The sequence below is a fragment of the Oncorhynchus tshawytscha genome, linkage group LG33 (assembly GCF_018296145.1).
Source record: "Oncorhynchus tshawytscha isolate Ot180627B linkage group LG33, Otsh_v2.0, whole genome shotgun sequence".
In the NCBI taxonomy this organism is placed as follows: Eukaryota; Metazoa; Chordata; class Actinopteri; order Salmoniformes; family Salmonidae; genus Oncorhynchus; species Oncorhynchus tshawytscha.
In genome coordinates this window covers 48,748,763-48,771,618 of record NC_056461.1, presented here as the reverse complement: position 1 = coordinate 48,771,618, position 22,856 = coordinate 48,748,763, and the positions used below count along the sequence as shown (strand labels likewise).

The 22,856-nt window shown below is 49.2% G+C and overlaps 1 protein-coding gene across 1 annotated transcript in view; it reads right to left on the bottom strand.

Moving 5' to 3' along the window:
* The window catches only part of gbe1a (glucan (1,4-alpha-), branching enzyme 1a), a 174,717-nt gene that overhangs the window by 11,759 nt on the left and 140,102 nt on the right, over positions 1-22,856 (bottom strand). The window contains exons 14-15 of the mRNA XM_042311035.1: positions 12,530-12,717; positions 11,276-11,406 (exon numbers count right to left, since the gene is read on the bottom strand). Coding sequence (XP_042166969.1) covers positions 11,276-11,406; positions 12,530-12,717 — 319 coding nt within the window. The remainder of the gene's footprint in view (positions 1-11,275; positions 11,407-12,529; positions 12,718-22,856) is intronic.

Sequence of the window (22,856 nt, the reverse complement as noted above, 5' to 3'; positions counted from 1 at the left end):
TACAAAATAGCTTCCAATACTCTACTCAGCAAACTGGATGCAGTTTATCACAGTGCCATCCGTTTTGTTACTAAAGCACCTTATGCCACCCACCATTGCGACCTGTATGCTCTAGTCGGCTGGCCCTCGCTACATATTCGTCGCCAGACCCACTGGCTCCAGGTCATCTACAAGTCCATGCTAGGTAAAGCTCCGCCTTTTCTCAGTTCACTGGTCACGATGGCAACACCCACCCGTAGCACGCGCTCCAGCAGGTGTATCTCACTGATCATCCCTAAAGCCAACACCTCATTTGGTCGCCTTTCGTTCCAGTTCTCTGCTGCCTGTGACTGGAACGAATTGCAAAAATCGCTGAAGTTGGAGACTTATCTCCCTCACCAACTTTAAACATCTGCTATCTCAGCAGCTAACCGATCGAAAATATATTTTGATTTGTGTTAACACTTTCTTGGTTACTACATGATTCCATATGTGTTATTTCATAGTGTTGATGTCTTCACTATTATTCTACAATGTAGAAAATAGTCTAAATAAAGAAAAACCCTGGAATAAGTTGGCCTGTAAACTTTTGACTGGTACTGTATATTTCCGTTACAAAATGTTTTTTATACGGTGTACTAATGAATACACCCCCCTGCTCTTCCAAACACCTCTGTCAGTGACCAATCCTCACCACTAGGGGTCCTCAGCTGCTACAGAGATCAAGAGATGGAGTCTGGCTTCAACACAACATGACATACCGAACACTTCCTCCTGAAGTACCACACATTTCAAAGCAATGGATTGGGTTTAGTGGGACCATCATTTTTGTTATTACCAGTCTTTTCCTTTCAAATCAGTGAAGTGGACACTGGGAGAAAGGTGAGATTATTGGGATGTACTCTCTGTCTCTCTAGATGTCAGTGACCAGTCATCACCACTAGGGGTCCTCAGTGATTTATCTACAGAAAACAGTGCAGGGAAGGACTGGCTTTAATAACATTACATATATATATTTATTTTTATTTATTTAACCCTTTATTTAACCAGGCAAGTCAGCTAAGAACAAATTCTTATTTACGATGATGGCCTTCCCCCCCGGCCAAAACCCGGACGACGGTGTTATGTGCCGTCCTAAGGGACTCCCTATCACGGCCGAATGTGATACAGCCTGGAATCGAACCAGGTTCTGTAGCGACGCCTCTAGCACTGAGATGCAGTGCCTTAGACACTCTGGAGCTTATAGGCTACTCGGGAGCCCACTCCCACTCGGGAGCGCAGCGGTCTAAGGCACATACTTAATGTTGACACCGGATATGACAAGACAAAACACGCTAAAGTGTGCTGGCACGTACGCACGTGGACGCACGCACACGGAGGTAATTAATGCTTCCCTTACCCCTGTTCTCAACCTGCCTGGCTCGTAATTTAGAACAAAGATTATACCACCTCTGTCCTTTATCACCTGCTAGGAGAGGGAGAAGGATCACACAGAGAGAGAGAGAGAAAACAGATCAGAGGGAGAGAGAAAGAGGGAAGAAAAAGAGGGGATTCAGAAGGAAATTGGAGCTTCTGGAGGGATTTCTACTAAAACCTGCAAACACAAGACAATATCCTGCTGTTCCGTCCAAAGATACCTGCACTCGTCCTCGCGAGGCCTTTTCAATTCCTTGCTGAAGTTACACTGGTGAAATGGAGGACGAACACAGCACAATTACACCTAACAGTTTGGACTGGGTCTCTCTCTCTCCCTCTCCCTCTCTGAGGACACCTGCCACACAATGTAAGAGACCAAGTAGAATCTTCCTCTGTTCTTTCCTTCCTCCTCCTCCTCTCTGATTCTGGGTGAATCTCCCACTATCTGAAAACAAACCAGCAAAATGTAAATCTCTGCCTTTTTTTCTCTTTCCGCCTGCAGTTCCCTCTCCTCTCTCTCTGTCTTCTAGCTGCAATTCACCGTTTCCCTCTCTCTGTCTTCTAGCTGCAATTCACCGTTTCCCTCTCTCTCTGTCTTCTAACTGCAATTCACCGTTTCCCTCTCTCTCTGTCTTCTAGCTGCAGTTCACAGTTTCCCTCTCTGTCTTTCTAGCTGCAGTTCACCGTTTCCCTCTCTCTCTGTCTTCTAGCTGCAGTTCACCGTTTCCCTCTCTCTCTGTCTTCTAGCTGCAATTCACCGTTTCCCTCTCTCTGTCTTCTAGCTGCAGTTCACAGTTTCCCTCTCTCTGTCTTCTAGCTGCAATTCACCGTTTCCCTCTCTCTCTGTCTTCTAGCTGCAATTCACCGTTTCCCTCTCTCTCTGTCTTCTAGCTGCAGTTCACAGTTTCCCTCTCTCTCTGTCTTCTAGCTGCAGTTCACCGTTTCCCTCTCTGTCTTCTAGCTGCAGTTCACTGTTTCCCTCTCTCTCCCTAGTTAACATGAAACCGTTTCCCTCTCTCTCCCTAGTTAACATGAAACCGTTTCCCTCTCTCTCCTTAGTTAACATGACACCGTTTCCCTCTCCCTCCCTAGTTAACATGACACCGTTTCCCTCTCCCTCCCTAGTTAACATGACACCGTTTCTCTCTCTCTCCTTAGTTAACATGACACCGTTTCCCTCTCTCTCCCTAGTTAACATGACACCGTTTCCCTCTCTCTCCCTAGTTAACATGACACCGTTTCCCTCTCTCTCCTAGTTAACATGACACCGTTTCCCTCTCCCTCCCTAGTTAACATGACACCGTTTCCCTCTCTCTCCTAGTTAACATGACACCGTTTCCCTCTCTCCCTAGTTAACATGACACCGTTTCCCTCTCTCTCCCTAGTTAACATGACACCGTTTCTCTCTCTCTCCATGAAACCGTTTCTCTCTCTCTCCTTAGTTAACATGACACCGTTTCCCTCTCTCTCCCTAGTTAACATGACACCGTTAGTTAACATGACACCGTTTCTCTCTCTCTCCTTAGTTAACATGACACCGTTTCCCTCTCTCCCTAGTTAACATCTCACTGTTTCCCTTTACCATCCCTCCCTATCCCCCCCACTCCCCTATCCCTCCGCCTCTTCCTCCCTCTCTCCTCTTCCTCCCTCCTCTCTCCCCCTCCTCTCTCCATGCAACCACTCATCTCCCTAGGGGACGACACAGGTGTGTGTGTGTAGATGCTTGGTAGATCCTCCTGTGTATTTCTTCTCTCATAGACAGACAGACAGAGAAGAGGTCTATCTATCTAGATGTCAATCCATCAAGTCTGTATGTCCGTCTAGATGTCCGTCCGTCCGCTGTGATCTACACCATTACACATCTCTATCAGTTTACATTACCTACCTCCTCGCTCCTCAGGGTGTGCGTGTCTGTGTGTGTCTGTGTGTGTGTGTGTGTGTGTGACAGAGAGCGAGAGTTGCTGTGAGACGGCGGGATGAAAGGAAATATAAAGTAAATATGAGCCTGGGTAAAACAGCAGGAAGACAGTTTTGGAGAATAGATTTAGTGAAGTCTGTGTGTGACACCACAGTGTGTGATAAACCAGGACCACTGAACAGAGCTGTTAGAATGACCAGTTCAGCTGATGGGCAGTTAGTAGCATGTTACTACAGTCCTGTAACACACACAGGCGAGAGCCAGGCACGTTCCTACACTGACCCACCCGGTGTGTGTGTGTGTGAGCATGCGTGTGTGTCTAGTCCGATTGGCTAAAAGCTCCTTGGCCTAGTGGTTGCCCCTGGAGACCAATAGTCTCGATAAACACCAGCAGGGGATTTGATTGATCCTCAGCTACCTACCGCCATCTCTCCTCAGCTGCCTCTCCATCCATCCATCCTTCCCTCCCTCCTCCATCCATCCATAGATACCTACACTACATAACCAAAAGTATGTGGACACCTGCTCGTTGAACATCTCATTCCAAAATCATGGGCATTAATATGGAGTTGGTCCCCCCTTCGCCTCTATAACAGCCTCTACTCTTCTGGGAAGGCTTTCCACTAGATGTTGGAATATTGCTGCTATAACAGCCTCCACTCTTCTGGGAAGGCTTTCTATTAGATGTTGGAATATTGCTGCTATAACAGCCTCCACTCTTCTGGGAAGGCATTAATATGGAGTTGGTCCCCCCTTTGCTGCTATAACAGCCTCCACTCTTCTGGGAAGGCTTTCCACTAGATGTTGGAACATTGCTGCTATAACAGCCTCCACTCTTCTGGGAAGGCTTTCCACTAGATGTTGGAACATTGCTGCTATAACAGCCTCCACTCTTCTGGGAAGGCTTTCCACTAGATGTTGGAACATTGCTGCTATAACAGCCTCCACTCTCCTGGGAAGGCTTTCCACTAGATGTTGGAACATTGCTGCTATAACAGCCTCCACTCTTCTGGGAAGGCTTTCCACTAGATGTTGGAACATTGCTGCTATAACAGCCTCCACTCTTCTGGGAAGGCTTTCCACTAGATTTTGGAACATTGCTGCTATAACAGCCTCTACTCTTCTGGGAAGGCTTTCCACTAGATGTTGGAACATTGCTGCTATAACAGCCTCCACTCTTCTGGGAAGGATTAGATGTTGGAACATTGCTGCTATAACAGCCTCCACTCTTCTGGGAAGGCTTTCCACTAGATGTTGGAACATTGCTGCTATAACAGCCTCCACTCTCCTGGGAAGGCTTTCCACTGGATGTTGGAACATTGCTGCTTTCCACTCTTCTGGGAAGGCTTTCCATGATGTGGAACATTGCTGCTATAACAGCCTCCACTCTCCTGGGAAGGCATTAATATGGAGTTGGTCCTGCCCTTTGCTGCTATAACAGCCCCCACTCTTCTGGGAAGGTTTTCCACTAGATGTTGGAACATTGCTGCTATAACAGCCTCCACTCTTCTGGGAAGGCTTTCCACTAGATGTTGGAACATTGCTGCTATAACAGCCTCCACTCTTCTGGGAAGGCTTTCCACTAGATGTTGGAACATTGCTGCTACAACAGCCTCCACTCTTCTGGGAAGGCTTTCCACTAGATGTTGGAACATTGCTGCTATAACAGCCTCCACTCTTCTGGGAAGGCATTAATATGGAGTTGGTCCCCCCTTTGCTGCTATAACAGCCTCCACTCTTCTGAAGGCTTTCCACTAGATGTTGGAACATTGCTGCTATAACAGCCTCCACTCTTCTGGGAAGGTTTTCCACTAGATGTTGGAACATTGCTGCTATAACAGCCTCCACTCTTCTGCATTAGTGAGGTCGGCACTGATGTTGGGCGATTAGGCCTGACTCGCAGTTGGCGTTGCAATTCATCCCAAAGGTGTTTGATGGCATGAAGGTCAGGGCTCTGTGCAGGCCAGTCAAGTTCTTCCACACCGATCTCGACAAACCATTTCTGTACGGACCTCGCTTTGTGCACGGGGGCATTGTCATGCTGAAACAGGAAAGAACCTTCCCCAAACTGTTGCCACAAAGTTGGAAGCACAGAATCGTCTAGAACGTCAGTGTGTGTTGTAGCGTTAACATTTTCCTTCACTGGAACTAAGGAGCCCGAACCATTAAAAACAGCCCCAGATCATTATTCCTCCTCCACCAAACTTTACAGTTGGCACTATGCATTCGGGCAGGTGGCGTTCTACTGGCATCCGCCAAACCCAGATTAGTCCGTCGGAATAACAGATGGTGAAGTGATTCATCACTCCAGAGAACACGTTTCCACTGCTCCAGAGTCCAATGGCGGCGAGCTTTACACCACTCCAGCTGATGCTTGGCATTGCACATGGTGATCTTAGGCTTGTGTGCAGCTGCTCGGCCATGCAAACCCATTTCATGAAGCTCATGACTAGCAGTTATTGTGTTGACATTACTTCCAGAGGCAGTTTGGAACTCGTTATTGAGTGTTGCAACCGAGGACAGACTATTTTTACATGCCACGCACTTCACAGCACTCTGCGGTCCCGTTCTGTGAGCTTGTGTGGCCTACCGCTTCGTGGCTGAGCCGGTGTTTCTCCTAGACGTTTCCACTTTACAGTAACAGCACTTACAGTTGACCGGGGCAGCTCTAGTAGGGCAGAAATCTGACAAACTGACTTGCTGGAAAGGTAGCATCCTATCTCCCTATCTTCTCTAGTCACCTCACTGTGTCAATGAGAAGTATCTTCACTAGTCACCTCACTGTATCAATGAGAAGTATCTTCTCTAGCCACCTCACTGTGTCAATGAGAAGTATCTTCTCTAGCCACCTCACTGTGTCAATGAGAAGTATCTTCTCTAGCCAAAACGTCAGGAAGCGAAGGTCTCATTATAACCAGTCTTATACAGCTTACAGTCAATGGAGGAGAGAAAAGAAGAGAAAGATGGGGGAAGAGAGAGGACGTTATAACCCAGTGTTCACGCTCTCCTGGAGCTTAGGGGCTTTCAGAAGACGATAGTAAAGAACAACAGAAGAAACGGAGGAGAGGAGTAGTAGGGAGCAGAAAGCCAGAGATGGGAGAGCAGAAAGCCAGAGATGGGAGAGCAGAAAGCCAGAGATGTGAAAAGTATTTTCTATCCGTCAGATCTCTCTCCCCCCACCTCTCCCCCACCTCTCCCTCCCCCACCTCTCCCTCCCCTCCCCCTCCCCCACTCCCCCCCCCATCTCTCCCTCCCCCCCCCCACCTCTCCCCCCCTCCCCCCATCTACCCTCCCCATCTCTCCCTCCCCCACCTCTCCCTCCCCCCCCACCTCTCCCCCCCCTATCTCTCCCTCCCCCCACTCTCCCACCCCTCTCCCTCCCCCTACTCCCCCACCTCTCCCTCCCCCCCATCTCTACTCCCCCATCTCTCCCTCCCCCACTTCCCAATCTCTCTCTCTCCCCCTATAATGCTGTTGATAACCGTAGAACTACTGATGAAGTGAGATGTAGAGATCCCAGCTCAGCTAATGCTGTTGATAACCGTAGAACTACTGATGAAGTGAGATGTAGAGATCCCAGCTCAGCTAATGCTGTTGATAACCGTAGAACTACTGATGAAGTGAGATGTAGAGATCCCAGCTCAGCTAATGCTGTTGATAACCGTAGAACTACTGATGAAGTGAGATGTAGAGATCCCAGCTCAGCTAATGCTGTTGATAACCGTAGAACTACTGATGAAGATGAGAGATGTAGAGATCCCAGCTCAGCTAATGCTGTTGATAACCGTAGAACTACTGATGAAGTGAGATGTAGAGATCCCAGCTCAGCTAATGCTGTTGATAACCGTAGAACTACTGATGAAGTGAGATGTAGAGATCCCAGCTCAGCTAATGCTGTTGATAACCGTAGAACTACTGATGAAGTGAGATGTAGAGATCCCAGCTCAGCTAATGCTGTTGATAACCGTAGAACTACTGATGAAGTGAGATGTAGAGATCCCAGCTCAGCTAATGCTGTTGATAACCGTAGAACTACTGATGAAGTGAGATGTAGAGATCCCAGCTCAGCTAATGCTGTTGATAACCGTAGAACTACTGATGAAGTGAGATGTAGAGATCCCAGCTCAGCTAATGCTGTTGATAACCGTAGAACTACTGATGAAGTGAGATGTAGAGATCCCAGCTCAGCTAATGCTGTTGATAACCGTAGAACTACTGATGAAGTGAGATGTAGAGATCCCAGCTCAGCTAATGCTGTTGATAACCGTAGAACTACTGATGAAGTGAGATGTAGAGATCCCAGCTCAGCTAATGCTGTTGATAACCGTAGAACTACTGATGAAGTGAGATGTAGAGATCCCAGCTCAGCTAATGCTGTTGATAACCGTAGAACTACTGATGAAGTGAGATGTAGAGATCCCAGCTCAGCTAATGCTGTTGATAACCGTAGAACTACTGATGAAGTGAGATGTAGAGATCCCAGCTCAGCTAATGCTGTTGATAACCGTAGAACTACTGATGAAGTGAGATGTAGAGATCCCAGCTCAGCTAATGCTGTTGATAACCGTAGAACTACTGATGAAGTGAGATGTAGAGATCCCAGCTCAGCTAATGCTGTTGATAACCGTAGAACTACTGATGAAGTGAGATGTAGAGATCCCAGCTCAGCTAATGCTGTTGATAACCGTAGAACTACTGATGAAGTGAGATGTAGAGATCCCAGCTCAGCTAATGCTGTTGATAACCGTAGAACTACTGATGAAGTGAGATGTAGAGATCCCAGCTCAGCTAATGCTGTTGATAACCGTAGAACTACTGATGAAGTGAGATGTAGAGATCCCAGCTCAGCTAATGCTGTTGATAACCGTAGAACTACTGATGAAGTGAGATGTAGAGATCCCAGCTCAGCTAATGCTGTTGATAACCGTAGAACTACTGATGAAGTGAGATGTAGAGATCCCAGCTCAGCTAATGCTGTTGATAACCGTAGAACTACTGATGAAGTGAGATGTAGAGATCCCAGCTCAGCTAATGCTGTTGATAACCGTAGAACTACTGATGAAGTGAGATGTAGAGATCCCAGCTCAGCTAATGCTGTTGATAACCGTAGAACTACTGATGAAGTGAGATGTAGAGATCCCAGCTCAGCTAATGCTGTTGATAACCGTAGAACTACTGATGAAGTGAGATGTAGAGATCCCAGCTCAGCTAATGCTGTTGCTAATAACAACAGTGTATTAAAGTTGAGGCATAAAAACTAACTAATCATGTAGTAACCCCCCAAAATAAAATGTTATGTTACTATGTTATAACACATATGGAATCATGTAGTAACCCCCCAAAAATAAAATGTTATGTTACTATGTTATAACACATATGGAATCATGTAGTAACCCCCCAAAATAAAATGTTATGTTACTATGTTATAACACATATGGAATCATGTAGTAACCCCCCAAAATAAAATGTTATGTTACTATGTTATAACACATATGGAATCATGTAGTAACCCCCCAAAATAAAATGTTATGTTACTATGTTATAACACATATGGAATCATGTAGTAACCCCCCAAAATAAAATGTTATGTTACTATGTTATAACACATATGGAATCATGTAGTAACCCCCCAAAATAAAATGTTATGTTACTATGTTATAACACATATGGAATCATGTAGTAACCCCCCAAAATAAAATGTTATGTTACTATGTTATAACACATATGGAATCATGTAGTAACCCCCCAAAATAAAATGTTATGTTACTATGTTATAACACATATGGAATCATGTAGTAACCCCCCAAAATAAAATGTTATGTTACTATGTTATAACACATATGGAATCATGTAGTAACCCCCCAAAATAAAATGTTATGTTACTATGTTATAACACATATGGAATCATGTAGTAACCCCCCAAAATAAAATGTTATGTTACTATGTTATAACACATATGGAATCATGTAGTAACCCCCCAAAATAAAATGTTATGTTACTATGTTATAACACATATGGAATCATGTAGTAACCCCCCAAAATAAAATGTTATGTTACTATGTTATAACACATATGGAATCATGTAGTAACCCCCCAAAATAAAATGTTATGTTACTATGTTATAACACATATGGAATCATGTAGTAACCCCCCCCCCCAAAATAAAAGTGTTAAACAAAACAAAATATATTTTACATTCTTCAAAAGGAGCCACCTTTTTGCCTTGATGACACTCTTGGCATTCTCTCAACCAGTTCAACCCGGAATGCTTTTCCAACAGTTCTTGAAGGAGTTCCCACCTATGTTGGATTGGCATTATTGGTGTTAAAATACAGCAGTTATGCTATTTGGAAACACCAGGACGCTGATGTCATACAGACTGTAGTTTGTGATGTCATACAGACTGTAGTTTGTGATGTCATACAGACTGTATTTTGTCATGTCATACAGACTGTAGTTTGTCATGTCATACAGACTGTAGTTTGTCATGTCATACAGACTGTAGTTTGTCATGTCATACAGACTGTAGTTTGTCATGTCATACAGACTGTAGTTTGTCATGTCATACAGACTGTAGTTTGTCATGTCATACAGACTGTAGTTTGTCATGTCATACAGACTGTAGTTTGTCATGTCATACAGACTGTAGTTTGTCATGTCATACAGACTGTAGTTTGTCATGTCATACAGACTGTAGTTTGTGTGTTCATAGTTTTTCATAACAACAAGATTGATGTCATGATGACAATAGAATGTTGATGATGTCACTGCGACAGCTGTTGATCGACGTGGTATAAACCAGAATTTAGTCTTGAAACCTTTGGTTGTTTACTACACTACCGTACTTTAGCACATGGCCTCACATGTAAAGAGATGGGCGGGGCTAAAGGCTTTAGAGGGTGTGAACGATGCTGAATGGGCGGGGCTAAAGGCTTAAGAGGGTGTGAACGATGCTGAATGGGCGGGGCTAAGGCGTTAGAGGGTGTGAACGATGCTGAATGGGTGGGGCTAAAGGCTTAAGAGGGTGTGAACGATGCTGAATGGGCGGGGCTAAAGGCTTAAGAGGGTGTGAACGATGCTGAATGAGCGGGGCTAAAGGCTTAAGAGGGTGTGAACGATGCTGAATGGGCGGGGCTAAAGGCTTAAGAGGGTGTGAATGATGCTAAATGGGGGGAGAGAAAAAAGATCTCTCCAGTAGATACCAAAATATTCAAGGGTCATTTTCTCAACAGTGGGGTTACAAGTTTATCAAATGTTAAAGCAGAATGACTTTCCCATTGTTCCTCAAATGTAGTGTATAACATACCATTTTCTAGCTCTGAGTCTCTACTTCATCCAATGTAAAAAACACCATTGTTGCTTCATAAGACGAATCGAGCCGGTCGGTCACATATCCCAGTGTGTGTGGTGTCCCAGTGTGTGTGCGTGGTGTCCCAGTGTGTGTGTCCCAGCGTGTGTGTGTGTGTGTGGTGTCCCAGTGTGTGTGTGTGTGTCCCTGTGTGTGTGTGTGTGTGTGTGTCCCAGTGTGTGTGTCCCAGTGTGTGTGTGTGTGTGTGTGTCCCAGTGTGTGTGTCCCAGTGTGTGTGTGTGTGTGTGTGTGTGTGTGTGTGTGTGTGTGTCCCAGTGTGTGTGTCCCAGTGTGTGTGTGTGTGTGTGGTGTCCCAGAAGGTGTCCCAGTGTGTGTGTGTGTGTGTGTGTGTGTCCCAGTGTGTGTGTGTGTGTCCCAGTGTGTGTGTGTCCCAGTGTGTGTGTGTGTGTGTGTGTGTGTGTGTGTGTGTGTGTGTGTGTGTGTGTGTGTGTGTCCCAGTGTGTGTGTGTGTCCCAGTCCCAGTGTGTGTGTGTGTGTGTGTGTGTGTCCCAGTGTGTGTGTGTGTGTCCCAGTGTGTGTGTGTGTGCGTGTGTGTGTCCCAGTGTGTGTGTGTGTGTATACATGTCCCAGCGCCCCTCGGTAATGAAGGATACTTCCCGTTCGGGCCGGCTGCTATGCGGTAGTCACTGTAGCTGTTACTGGGGTGGAAGTTGAAAACAAACATAACGTTGGCTCTTTCAAACACGATCACTTTATCCTTCTCGTCCGCTGTGGTCATCAACACCTGAAGGAGAGAGGAAGAAGAGGAGGGTGGAAGAATGAGAGGAAAGAGAATCTATAATTGTGATAGCAATTATGTGATTTCCTGCAAGACAGGAATGTCAGTGTTCTGCCATGGCCAGCGAAGAGCCCGGATCTCAATCCCATTGAGCACGTCTGGGACCTGTTGGATCGGAGGGTGAGGGCTAGGGCCATTCCTCCCCAGAAATGTCCGGGAACTTGCAGGTGCCTTGGTGGAAGAGTGGGGTAACATCTCACAGCAAGAACAGGCAAATCTGGTGCAGTCCATGAGGAGGAGATGCACTGCAGTACTTAATGCAGCTGGTGGCCACACCAGATACTGACTGTTACTTTTGATTTTGTTCAGGGACACATTATTCCATTTCTGTTAGTCACATGTCTGTGGAACTTGTTCAGTTTATGTCTCAGTTGTTGAATCTTATGTTCCTAAAAATATGTTTTGTTGAAAATATACGCATCGGCACAAAACGGAGGAAAAACTGCTGGAGTCAAGTGGCCTCTACAGTCAGGACATCACTGAGCCTAAAGACTTCCTCCAGGGATTAATGAGAAAGAGAGGAACAGATCCTTATTCCAAAGCAGCGAGGTGCTAGACTTTATCAACTGGGGGGAGAGATGGGATGTGAAACGAGAGCCTTATTCTAAAGCAGCGAGGTGCTAGACTTTATCAACTGGGGGGAGAGATAGGATGTGAAACGAGAGCCTTATTCTAAAGCAGCGAGGTGCTAGACTTTATCAACTGGGGGGAGAGATGGGATGTGAAACGAGAGCCTTATTCTAAAGCAGCGAGGTGCTAGACTTTATCAACTGGGGGGAGAGATAGGATGTGAAACGAGAGCCTCCTTGTACGTGAGTTTGAACATTGAGAAGTCATGAGTAAAGTATAAATGTAATAATGCTCACATATTTAAGCAATGCAAGGCATGGGATGGGTGGGTGGGGGGGTGGGTTTATCCTTAGACACGATGCAACGCGGAGTGCCTGGACGCAGCCCTTAGCCGTGGTATATTGGCAGTTTATAATTTAAGATAGCCGAGACCACCCCAAGAAATGAAGTTGATGATTGCAGAGTCTTAAAACAAATGAAATGTCTGCTGGTTTCCTACCTTCTGGGAGGCCAGCCATCCATATTTGTCCTCCGTGAGGTTCATGTCTCTGTCAAAAGCGTAAAGCTGTGTATAGCGTAGGTTGTTGTCAGGGTCTAACAGGTTGTACTGACGACGGGCATACTGGTAACTCTCGCCATTACCCTTCCTGGGGAAGTCCAGCCAATCTGGGTGGCCAAACTCATTACCTACGGGGAGACAAAAACAGAAAGAACACAGGTCTTTACAATGAGAGACGCTCAAACAGACAGGGAGAGAGACAGGAGAGGGGGGAAAGAGGGCCTACAAGAGGGAGGAGGGGGAAAGAGGGCCTACTAGAGAGAGGGGGGAAAGAGGGCCTACTAGAGAGAGAGGGGGAAAGAGGGCCTACTAGAGGGAGGAGGGGGGAAAAGAGGGCCTACTAGAGAGAGCAGGGGGGAAGAGGGCCTACTAGAGAGAGGGGGGGAAAGAGGGCCTACTAGAGAGAGAGGGGGGGAAAGAGGGCCTACTAGAGAGAGAGGGGGAAAGAGGGCCTACTAGAGAGAGAGGGGGAAAGAGGGCCTACTAGAGGGAGGAGGGGGGAAAAGAGGGCCTACAAGAGAGAGCAGGGGGGAAGAGGGCCTACTAGAGAGAGAGGGGGGAAAGAGGGCCTACTAGAGGGAGGAGGGGGGAAGAGGGCCTACAAGAGAGAGCAGGGGGGAAGAGGGCCTACTAGAGAGAGAGGGGGGGAAAGAGGGCCTACTAGAGGGAGGAGGGGGGGAAAGAGGGCCTACAAGAGAGAGCAGGGGGAAGAGGGCCTACTAGAGGGAGGAGGGGGAAAGAGGGCCTACTAGAGGGAGGAGGGGGAAAGAGGGCCTACAAGAGAGAGCAGGGGGAAGAGGGCCTACTAGAGAGAGAGGGGGGAAAGAGGGCCTACTAGAGAGAGAGGGGGGAAAGAGGGCCTACTGAGAGAGAGGGGGGGAAAGAGGGCCTACTAGAGAGAGGGGGGGGAAAGAGGGCCTACTAGAGGGAGGAGGGGGAAAGAGGGCCTACTAGAGAGAGAGGGGGAAAGAGGGCCTACAAGAGAGAGCAGGGGGGGGAAGAGGGCCTACTAGAGAGAGAGTCAAAGAGGGCCTACTAGAGAGAGGGGGGGAAAGAGGGCCTACTAGAGAGAGGAGGGGGAAGAGGGCCTACTAGAGAGAGGGGGGGAAAGAGGGCCTACTAGAGAGAGAGGGGGGGGGAAAGAGGGCCTACTAGAGAGAGAGGGGGAAAGAGGGCCTACTAGAGAGAGAGGGGGAAAGAGGGCCTACTAGAGGGAGGAGGGGGAAAGAGGGCCTACTAGAGAGAGAGGGGGAAAGAGGGCCTACAAGAGAGAGCAGGGGGGAAAGAGGGCCTACTAGAGAGAGAGGGGGGAAAGAGGGCCTACTAGAGAGAGGGGGAAAGAGGGCCTACTAGAGAGAGAGGGGGAAAGAGGGCCTACTAGAGAGAGCAGGGGGGGAAAGAGGGCCTACTGGAGAGAGAGAGGGGGAAAATAGGGCCTACTAGAAAGAGAGGGGGAAGAGGGCCTACTAGAGAGAGAGGGGGGGAAAGAGGGCCTACTAGAGAGAGAGGGGGGGGGGAAAGAGGGGCCTACTAGAGAGAGAGGGGGGAAAAGAGGGCCTACTAGAGAGAGAGGGGGGGGAAAGAGGGCCTACTAGAGAGAGAGGGGGGGGAAAAGAGGGCCTACTAGAGAGAGAGGGGGAAAAGAGGGCCTACTAGAAAGAGAGAGGGGGGAAGAGGGCCTACTAGAGAGAGAGGGGGAAAGAGGGCCTACTAGAGAGAGAGAGGGGGGAAAAGAGGGCCTACTAGAGGGAGAGAGAGGGGGAAAAGAGGGCCTACTAGAAAGAGAGAGGGGGAAGAGGGCCTACTAGAAAGAGAGAGGGGAGAAAGAGGGCCTACTAGAGAGCGAGAGGGGGAGAAAGAGGGCCTACTAGAGAGAGAAAGAGGGCCTACTAGAGGGGGGGGAAAGAGGGCCTACTAGAGAGAGGAGGGGGAAAGAGGGCCTACTAGAGAGAGAGGGGGGGAAAGAGGGCCTACTAGAGAGAGAGGGGGAAAGAGGGCCTACTAGAGAGAGAGGGGGGAAAGAGGGCCTACTAGAGGGAGGAGGGGGAAAGAGGGCCTACTAGAGAGAGAGGGGGAAAGAGGGCCTACTAGAGAGAGAGGGGGGAAAGAGGGCCTACTAGAGGGAGGAGGGGGAAAGAGGGCCTACTAGAGAGAGAGGGGGAGATAGAGGGCCTACTAGAGAGAGGAGGGGGAAGAGGGCCTACTAGAGAGAGAGGGGGAAAGAGGGCCTACTAGAGAGAGAGGGGGAAAGAGGGCCTACTAGAGAGAGAGGGGGGGAAAGAGGGCCTACTAGAGGGAGGAGGGGGAAAGAGGGCCTACTAGAGAGAGAGAGGGGGGGGAAAGAGGGCCTACTAGAGAGAGAGAGGGGGAAAGAGGGCCTACTAGAGGGAGGAGGGGGAAAGAGGGCCTACTAGAGAGAGAGATAGAGGGCCTACTAGAGGGAGAGGGGGGGGGAAAGAGGGCCTACTAGAGAGAGCAGGGGGAAAGAGGGCCTAATAGAGAGAGAGAGGGGGGAAAGAGGGCCTACTAGAGAGAGAGGGGGAAAGAGGGCCTACTAGAGAGAGAGGGGAGGGGGAAAGAGGGCCTACTAGAGAGAGAGGGGGAAGAGGGCCTAATAGAGGGGGAGAAAGAGGACCTACTAGAGAGAGAGGGGGAAAGAGGGCCTAATAGAGAGAGGAGGGGAAAGAGGGCCTACTAGAGAGAGAGAGGGAAAGAGGGCCTACTAGAGAGAGACAGGGGGAAAGAGGGCCTACTAGAGAGAGAGAGGGGGAGAAAGAGGACCTACTAGAGAGAGGGGGAGAAAGAGGACCTACTAGAGAGAGGGGGAGAAAGAGGGCCTACTAGAGAGAGAGGGGGGAGAAAGAGGACCTACTAGAGAGAGGGGGAGAAAGAGGACCTACTAGAGAGAGGGGGAAAGAGGGCCTACTAGAGAGAGAGGGGGGGGAGAAAGAGGACCTACTAGAGAGAGGGGGAGAAAGAGGGCCTACTAGAGAGAGGGGGGGAGAAAGAGGGCCTACTAGAGAGAGGGGAGAAAGAGGGCCTACTAGAGAGAGGGGGAGAAAGAGGGCCTACTAGAGAGAGAGGGGGGGAAAGAGGGCCTACTAGAGAGAGAGGGGGAAAGAGGGCCTACTAGAGGGAGAGGGGGGAAAGAGGGCCTACTAGAGAGAGCATGGGGGAAAGAGGGCCTAATAGAGAGAGAGAGGGGGGAAAGAGGGCCTACTAGAGAGAGAGGGGAAGGGGGAAAGAGGGCCTACTAGAGAGAGAGGGGGGAAGAGGGCCTAATAGAGGGGGAGAAAGAGGACCTACTAGAGAGAGAGGGGGGAAAGAGGGCCTAATAGAGAGAGGAGGGAAAGAGGGCCTACTAGAGAGAGACAGGGGAAAGAGGGCCTACTAGAGAGAGAGGGGGGGAAAAGAGGACCTACTAGAGAGAGGGGGAGAAAGAGGACCTACTAGAGAGAGGGGGAGAAAGAGGACCTACTAGAGAGAGGGGGAGAAAGAGGGCCTACTAGAGAGAGAGGGGGAGAAAGAGGACCTACTAGAGAGAGGGGGAGAAAGAGGACCTACTAGAGAGAGGGGGAAAGAGGGCCTACTAGAGAGAGAGGGGGAGAAAGAAAGAGGCCTACTAGAGAGAGGGGGAGAAAGAGGGCCTACTAGAGAGAGGGGAGAAAGAGGGCCTACTAGAGAGAGGGGGAGAAAGAGGGCCTACTAGAGAGAGGAGGGGAATAAGGCGTACTAGAGAGAGAGGAGGGGGGAAAGAGGGCCTACTAGAGAGAGAGGAGGGGGAAAGAGGGCCTACTAGAGAGAGAGGGGGAAGAGGACCTACTAGAGAGAGGGGAGAAAGAGGGCCTACTAGAGAGAGGGGGAGAAAGAGGGCCTACTAGAGAGAGGGGAGAAAGAGGGCCTACTAGAGAGAGAGGGGGAAATAAGGCGTACTAGAGAGAGGGGGAAAGAGGGCCTACTAGAGAGAGAGGAGGGGGGGAAAGAGGACCTACACAGAGGAGAGAAGAAGAGGCAGAGCATTAGGGAGGAGTGGAATCACAAAGAGGAGAGAAAAAGAGGCAGAGCATTAGGGAGGAGTGGAATCACGAAGAGGAGAGAAGAAGAGGAAGAGTATTAGGGAGGAGTGGAATCACGAAGAGGAGAGAAGAAGAGGAAGAGCATTAGGGAGGAGTGGAATCACAAAGAGGAGAGAAGAAGAGGAAGAGCATTAGGGAGGAGTGGAATCACAAAGAGGAGAGAAGAAGAGGAAGAGCATTAGGGGAGGAGTGGAATCACAAAGAGGAGAGAAGAAGAGGAAGAGCATTAGGGAGGAGTGGAATCACAAAGAGGAGAGAAGAAGAGGAAGAGCATTAGGGAGGAGTGGAATCACAAAGAGGAGAGAAGAAGAGGAAGAGCATTAGGGAGGAGTGGAATCACAAAGAGGAGAGAAGAAGAGGAAGAGCATTAGGGAGGAGTGGAATCACGAAGAGGAGAGAAGAAGAGGAAGAGCATTAGGGAGGAGTGGAATCACAAAGAGGAGAGAAGAAGAGGAAGAGCATTAGGGAGGAGTGGAATCACAAAGAGGAGAGAAGAAGAGGAAGAGCATTAGGGAGGAGTGGAATCACAAAGAGGAGAGAAGAAGAGGAAGAGCATTAGGGAGGAGTGGAATCACAAAGAGGAGAGAAGAAGAGGAAGAGCATTAGGAGGAGTGGAATCACAAAGAGGAGAGAAGAAGAGGCAGAGCATTAGGGAGGAGTGGAATCACAAAGAGGAGAGAAGAAGAGGAAGAGCATTAGGGAGGAGTGGAATCACAAAGAGGAGAGAAGAAGAGGAAGAGCATTAGGGAGGAGTGGAATCACAAAGAGGAGAGAAGAAGAGGCAGAGCATTAGGGAGGAGTGGAATCACGAAGAGGAGAGAAGAAGAGGAAGAGCATTAGGGAGGAGTGGAATCACAAAGAGGAGAGAAGAAGAGGAAGAGCATTAGGGAGGAGTGGAATCACAAAGCTTGGTCTTGATCTTACTGAGTGAGGATAAATCAGCTGGTCGTATTCTAGACTGTAGAGGTCTTATCAATCAGACAGGTGAAGACACGATCACACAGTTATGGTTCCATTAACCTGTCCACCTGTACGACCACGACGTCCCCTGTTCACCCATGACAGCTCGGCCACGCAACTCAAAATCAGAAAGTTTGCTGACGACAACAGTGGTAGACATGACTACCAACAATGATGAGACAGCCTACTGGGAGGAGGTGAGGGCCCTGGCAGAGTGGTGCCAGCCGTCTCCCTCAACGTGAACAAAACGAAGGAGCTGATCGTGGACTACAGGAGAGCAAGCCCCCCCCCCCCTCCCCACGGTCTACAGAAAGTATTCACACTCCTTGACTTTTGTTGTGTTCCAGCCTGTATTTAAAATTTATGAAAATGTACATTTTGTGTTACTGGCCAATACACAATAACCTATTGCATCTTTTTCTAGTTTAACATTTTTAAAATTTATATCAAATTAAAAGCTACATTCTCTCAAGTCAATAAATATTCAACCCCTGTGTTAAGACAAGCCTCAATAAGTTGAGTATAAATTGTGCGTAACAAGTCACATAATAAGTTGTTTGAACTCTCTGTGTACAATAATACTGTTTAACATAATTTTTTGTAAAGACCCCTCTATGGAAAGATGAAACTCTCAGGAACACGTTGGTTACTCTTCGACCCCCACGAGAGTCTTGGGACTCGTCTGAAATCAGATCAAACCGGTCTGCCGACTTCTGTCTGTAGAATTAAAAATCTAAAATCGAAAACTCAAAATCAAACAGTTAAAATGATCCATGACCTTCTCAAAACAATTCCACATGCTGCAACGTAGCCAGGAAATGGGTCTATAAGCGGTGGGTGGAGGTTTAATCGGAGGTTTAAGTCAATGCTATTGGCTCGGTGGTTCCTGAGAGAAGTCAATGGAGAGAAACTCTGTGACTCCCACACTGCTGTGTGCGCGTGAGGGAGAGATGGGAAGAGACGGGAGAGGGAGAGACAGACAGACGGGGGGAGAGAGACAGACAGACGGGGGGAGAGAGACAGACAGACGGGGGGAGAGATGGGAAGAGACGGGAGAGGGAGAGACAGACAGACGGGGGGAGAGAGAGAGACAGACAGACGGGGAGAGAGAGACAGACAGACGGGGGGAGAGAGAGAGACAGACAGACGGGGGGAGAGAGAGAGACAACCAGGGGAGAGAGAGGGAGACAGACGGGGAGAGAGAGAGACAGACGGGGGAGAGAGAGAGAGACAGACGGGAGAGAGAGAGAGACAGACGGGGGAGAGAGAGAGAGACAGACAGGGGAGAAAGAGAGAGAGACAGACGGGGGAGAAAGAGAGAGACAGACGGGGGAGAGAGAGAGAGACAGACAGGAGAGAGAGAGAGACAGACGGGGAGAGAGAGAGACTGACGGGGAGAGAGAGAGAGAGAGACAGACAGGGGAGAAAGAGAGAGACAGACGGGGAGAAAGAGAGAGACAGACGGGAGAGAGAGAGAGACAGACGGGGGAGAGAGAGAGACAGACGGGAGAGAGAGAGACTGACGGGGGAGAGAGAGAGAGACAGACAGGGGAGAAAGAGAGAGAGACAGACAGGGGGAGAAAGAGAGAGACAGACGGGAGAGAGAGAGAGACAGACGGGAGAGAGAGAGAGACAGACGGGAGAGAGAGAGACAGACGGGAGAGAGAGAGAGAGACAGGCGGGGGAGAGAGAGAGAGACAGACGGGGGAGAGAGAGAGACAGACAGGGGGAGAGAGAGAGACAGACGGGAGAGAGAGAGAGACAGACGGGAGAGAGACAGACAGACGGGGGGAGAGAGAGAGAGACAGACGGGGAGAGAGAGAGAGAGACAGACGGGGGGAGAGAGAGAGAGACAGACGGGAGAGAGAGAGAGAGACAGACGGGGGAGAGAGAGAGAGACAGACGGGAGAGAGAGAGAGAGACAGACGGGGAGAGAGAGAGAGACAGACGGGGGAGAGAGAGAGACAGACGGGGAGAGAGAGAGAGACAGACGGGGAGAGAGAGAGAGACAGACGGGGAGAGAGAGAGACAGACGGGAGAGAGAGAGAGAGACAGACGGGGAGAGAGAGACACAGACGGGAGAGAGAGAGACTGACAGGGGGGAGAGAGAGAGACAGACGGGAGAGAGAGAGAGACAGACGGGAGAGAGAGAGAGACAGACGGGAGAGAGAGAGACTGACAAAGAAAGAGAGAGAGACAGACGGGGAGAGAAAGAGAGAGACAGACGGGGGAGAAAGAGAGAGACAGACGGGAGAGAGAGAGAGAGAGAGACAGACAAACAGGAGAGAGAGAGACAGACGGGGAGAGAGAGAGACAGACGGGGGGAGAGAGAGAGAGACAGACGGGGGGAGAGAGAGAGACAGACAGACGGGGGGAGAGAGAGAGACAGACAGACGGGGGGAGAGAGAGAGACAGACGGGGGGAGAGAGAGAGACAGACGGGGGAGAGAGAGAGAGACAGACGGGGGGAGAGAGAGAGACAGACGGGGGGAGAGAGAGAGACAGACGGGGGGAGAGAGAGAGAGACAGACAGACGGGGGGAGAGAGAGAGACAGACAGACGGGGGGAGAGAGAGAGACAGACAGACGGGGGAGAGAGAGACAGACAGACGGGGAGAGAGAGAGAGAGACTGACGGGGAGAGAGAGAGAGAGACAGACGGGGAGAGAGAGAGAGAGACAGACGGGGGAGAGAGAGAGAGACAGACGGGAGAGAAAGAGAGAGACAGACGGGAGAGAGAGAGAGACAGACGGGGAGAGAGAGAGAGACAGGGGGGAGAGAGAGAGAGAGACAGGCGGGGGAGAGAGAGAGAGACAGACGGGGGAGAGAGAGAGAGACAGACGGGGGAGAGAGAGAGAGACAGACGGGAGAGAGAGAAGAGACAGACGGGAGAGAGCTAAGATTTACAGACGGGAGAGAGGACCATCAGATTTGTAGATAGTTTCCTTAGACAGACGGGGAGAGAGAGAGAGACACAGACGGGGGAAGAGAGAGAGAGACTGTTAGAGAGAGAGAGAGACTGACGGGGAAAAATCTGTCTTTCAGACGGGGGAGAAAGTTAACCCACTGTTCCTAGACAGACCTAGAGAAAGTTAACCCACGGTTCCTAGACCAGAACAGGCTGGGGAGAGAGAGTTAACCCACTGGGGGAGAGACCAGTTAACAGACGGTCCCTAGAAAGAGTTAAGACAGTCCCTAGAAAGAGAACCCACTGTCCCTAGACCAGTTAACAGGCGGGGGAGAGACCAGAGAACAGACTGGGGAGAGAGAGAGACAGACGGGGGAGAGAGAGAGAGCTGGATGTCTGGCTGATGTGTATAGCAGTGGCCTTGGATGTAATGACATCAGGTCTCCACTGTGTTTACATAAGGGTCTGTACAGACAGTGGCAAATTCAATTTACAACTACTTTTTCAAGAGCTAATATTTATTTTCAAGGACCATCAATTTGTAATAGTTTCCTTAAAAATTGGGGCGGCAGGCAGCCTAGTGGTCAGAGCGTTGGGCCAGTAACTTAAAGGTTGTTAGATCGAATCCCCTGAGCTGACAAGGTAAAAATCTGTCTTTCTGCCCCTGAACAAGGCAGTTAACCCACTGTTCCTAGACCAGTTAACCCACTGTTCCTAGACCAGTTAACCCACTGTTCCTAGACCAGTTAACCCACTGTTCCTAGACCAGTTAACCCACTGTTCCTAGACCAGTTAACCCACTGTTCCTAGACCAGTTAACCCACTGTCCCTAGACCAGTTAACCCACTGTCCCTAGACCAGTTAACCCACTGTCCCTAGACCAGTTAACCCACTGTCCCTAGACCAGTTAACCCACTGTCCCTAGACCAGTTAACCCACTGTCCCTAGACCAGTTAACCCACTGTCCCTAGACCAGTTAACCCACTGTCCCTAGACCAGTTAACCCACTGTCCCTAGACCAGTTAACCCACTGTTCCCAGACCAGTTAACCCACTGTTCCTAGACCAGTTAACCCACTGTTCCTAGACCAGTTAACCCACTGTTCCTAGACCAGTTAACCCACTGTTCCCAGACCAGTTAACCCACTGTTCCCAGACCAGTTAACCCACTGTTCCCAGACCAGTTAACCCACTGTTCCTAGACCAGTTAACCCACTGTTCCCCGGTAGGCCGTCGTTGTAAATAAGAATTTGTTCTGAACGGACTTGCCTGGTTAAATAAAGGTTAAAAAAAACTATTTATGCAATTGTTTCTAGTTGCCAGCAGATGGCAGTAAATCACTACAATCTTAATTACAAGTTCAACTCAATAATAAGTTGTTTCACTAGTTATTTACTATTACATGAATGGTAACTTTAGTCAGTACCGATGTTTTCATTTGAGTAGTGAGGAGCAGAGTTTTGGGACAACACAGCTACTGGTGAACACACACATTTCCTAGTCACATGACTGAGATTCTTCAATTGACCCAGAGTTATCTGTCTCTCATGAGGACCACCACAGGACAGGAAGACCCAGAGTTACCTCTCTCTCATGAGGACCACCACAGGACAGAAAGACCCAGAGTTATCTGTCTCTCATGAGGACAACCACAGGACAGGAAGACCCAGAGTTATCTGTCTCTCATGAGGACCACCACAGGACAGGAAGACCCAGAGTTACCTGTCTCCTCATGAGGACCACCACAGGACAGGAAGACCCAGAGTTGCCTGTTCCTAACCCACTGTTCCTACCTCTCTCTCATGAGGACCACCACAGGACAGGAAGACCCAGTTCCCAGACCAGTTACCCACTCTCCCATGAGGACCACCACAGGACAGAAAGACCCAGAGTTATCTGTCTCTCATGAGGACAACCACAGGACAGGAAGACCCAGAGTTATCTGTCTCTCATGAGGACCACCACAGGACAGGAAGACCCAGAGTTACCTGTCTCTCATGAGGACCACCACAGGACAGGAAGACCCAGAGTTAACTGTCTCTCATGAGGACCACCACAGGACAGGAAGACCCAGAGTTAACTGTCTCTCATGAGGACCACCACAGGACAGGAAGACCCAGAGTTACCTGTCTCTCATGAGGACCACCACAGGACAGGAAGACCCAGAGTTACCTGTCTCTCATGAGGACCACCACAGGACAGGAAGACCCAGAGTTACCTGTCTCTCATGAGGACCACCACAGGACAGGAAGACCCAGAGTTATCTCTCTCTCATGAGGACCACCACAGGACAGGAAGACCCAGAGTTACCTGTCTCTCATGAGGAC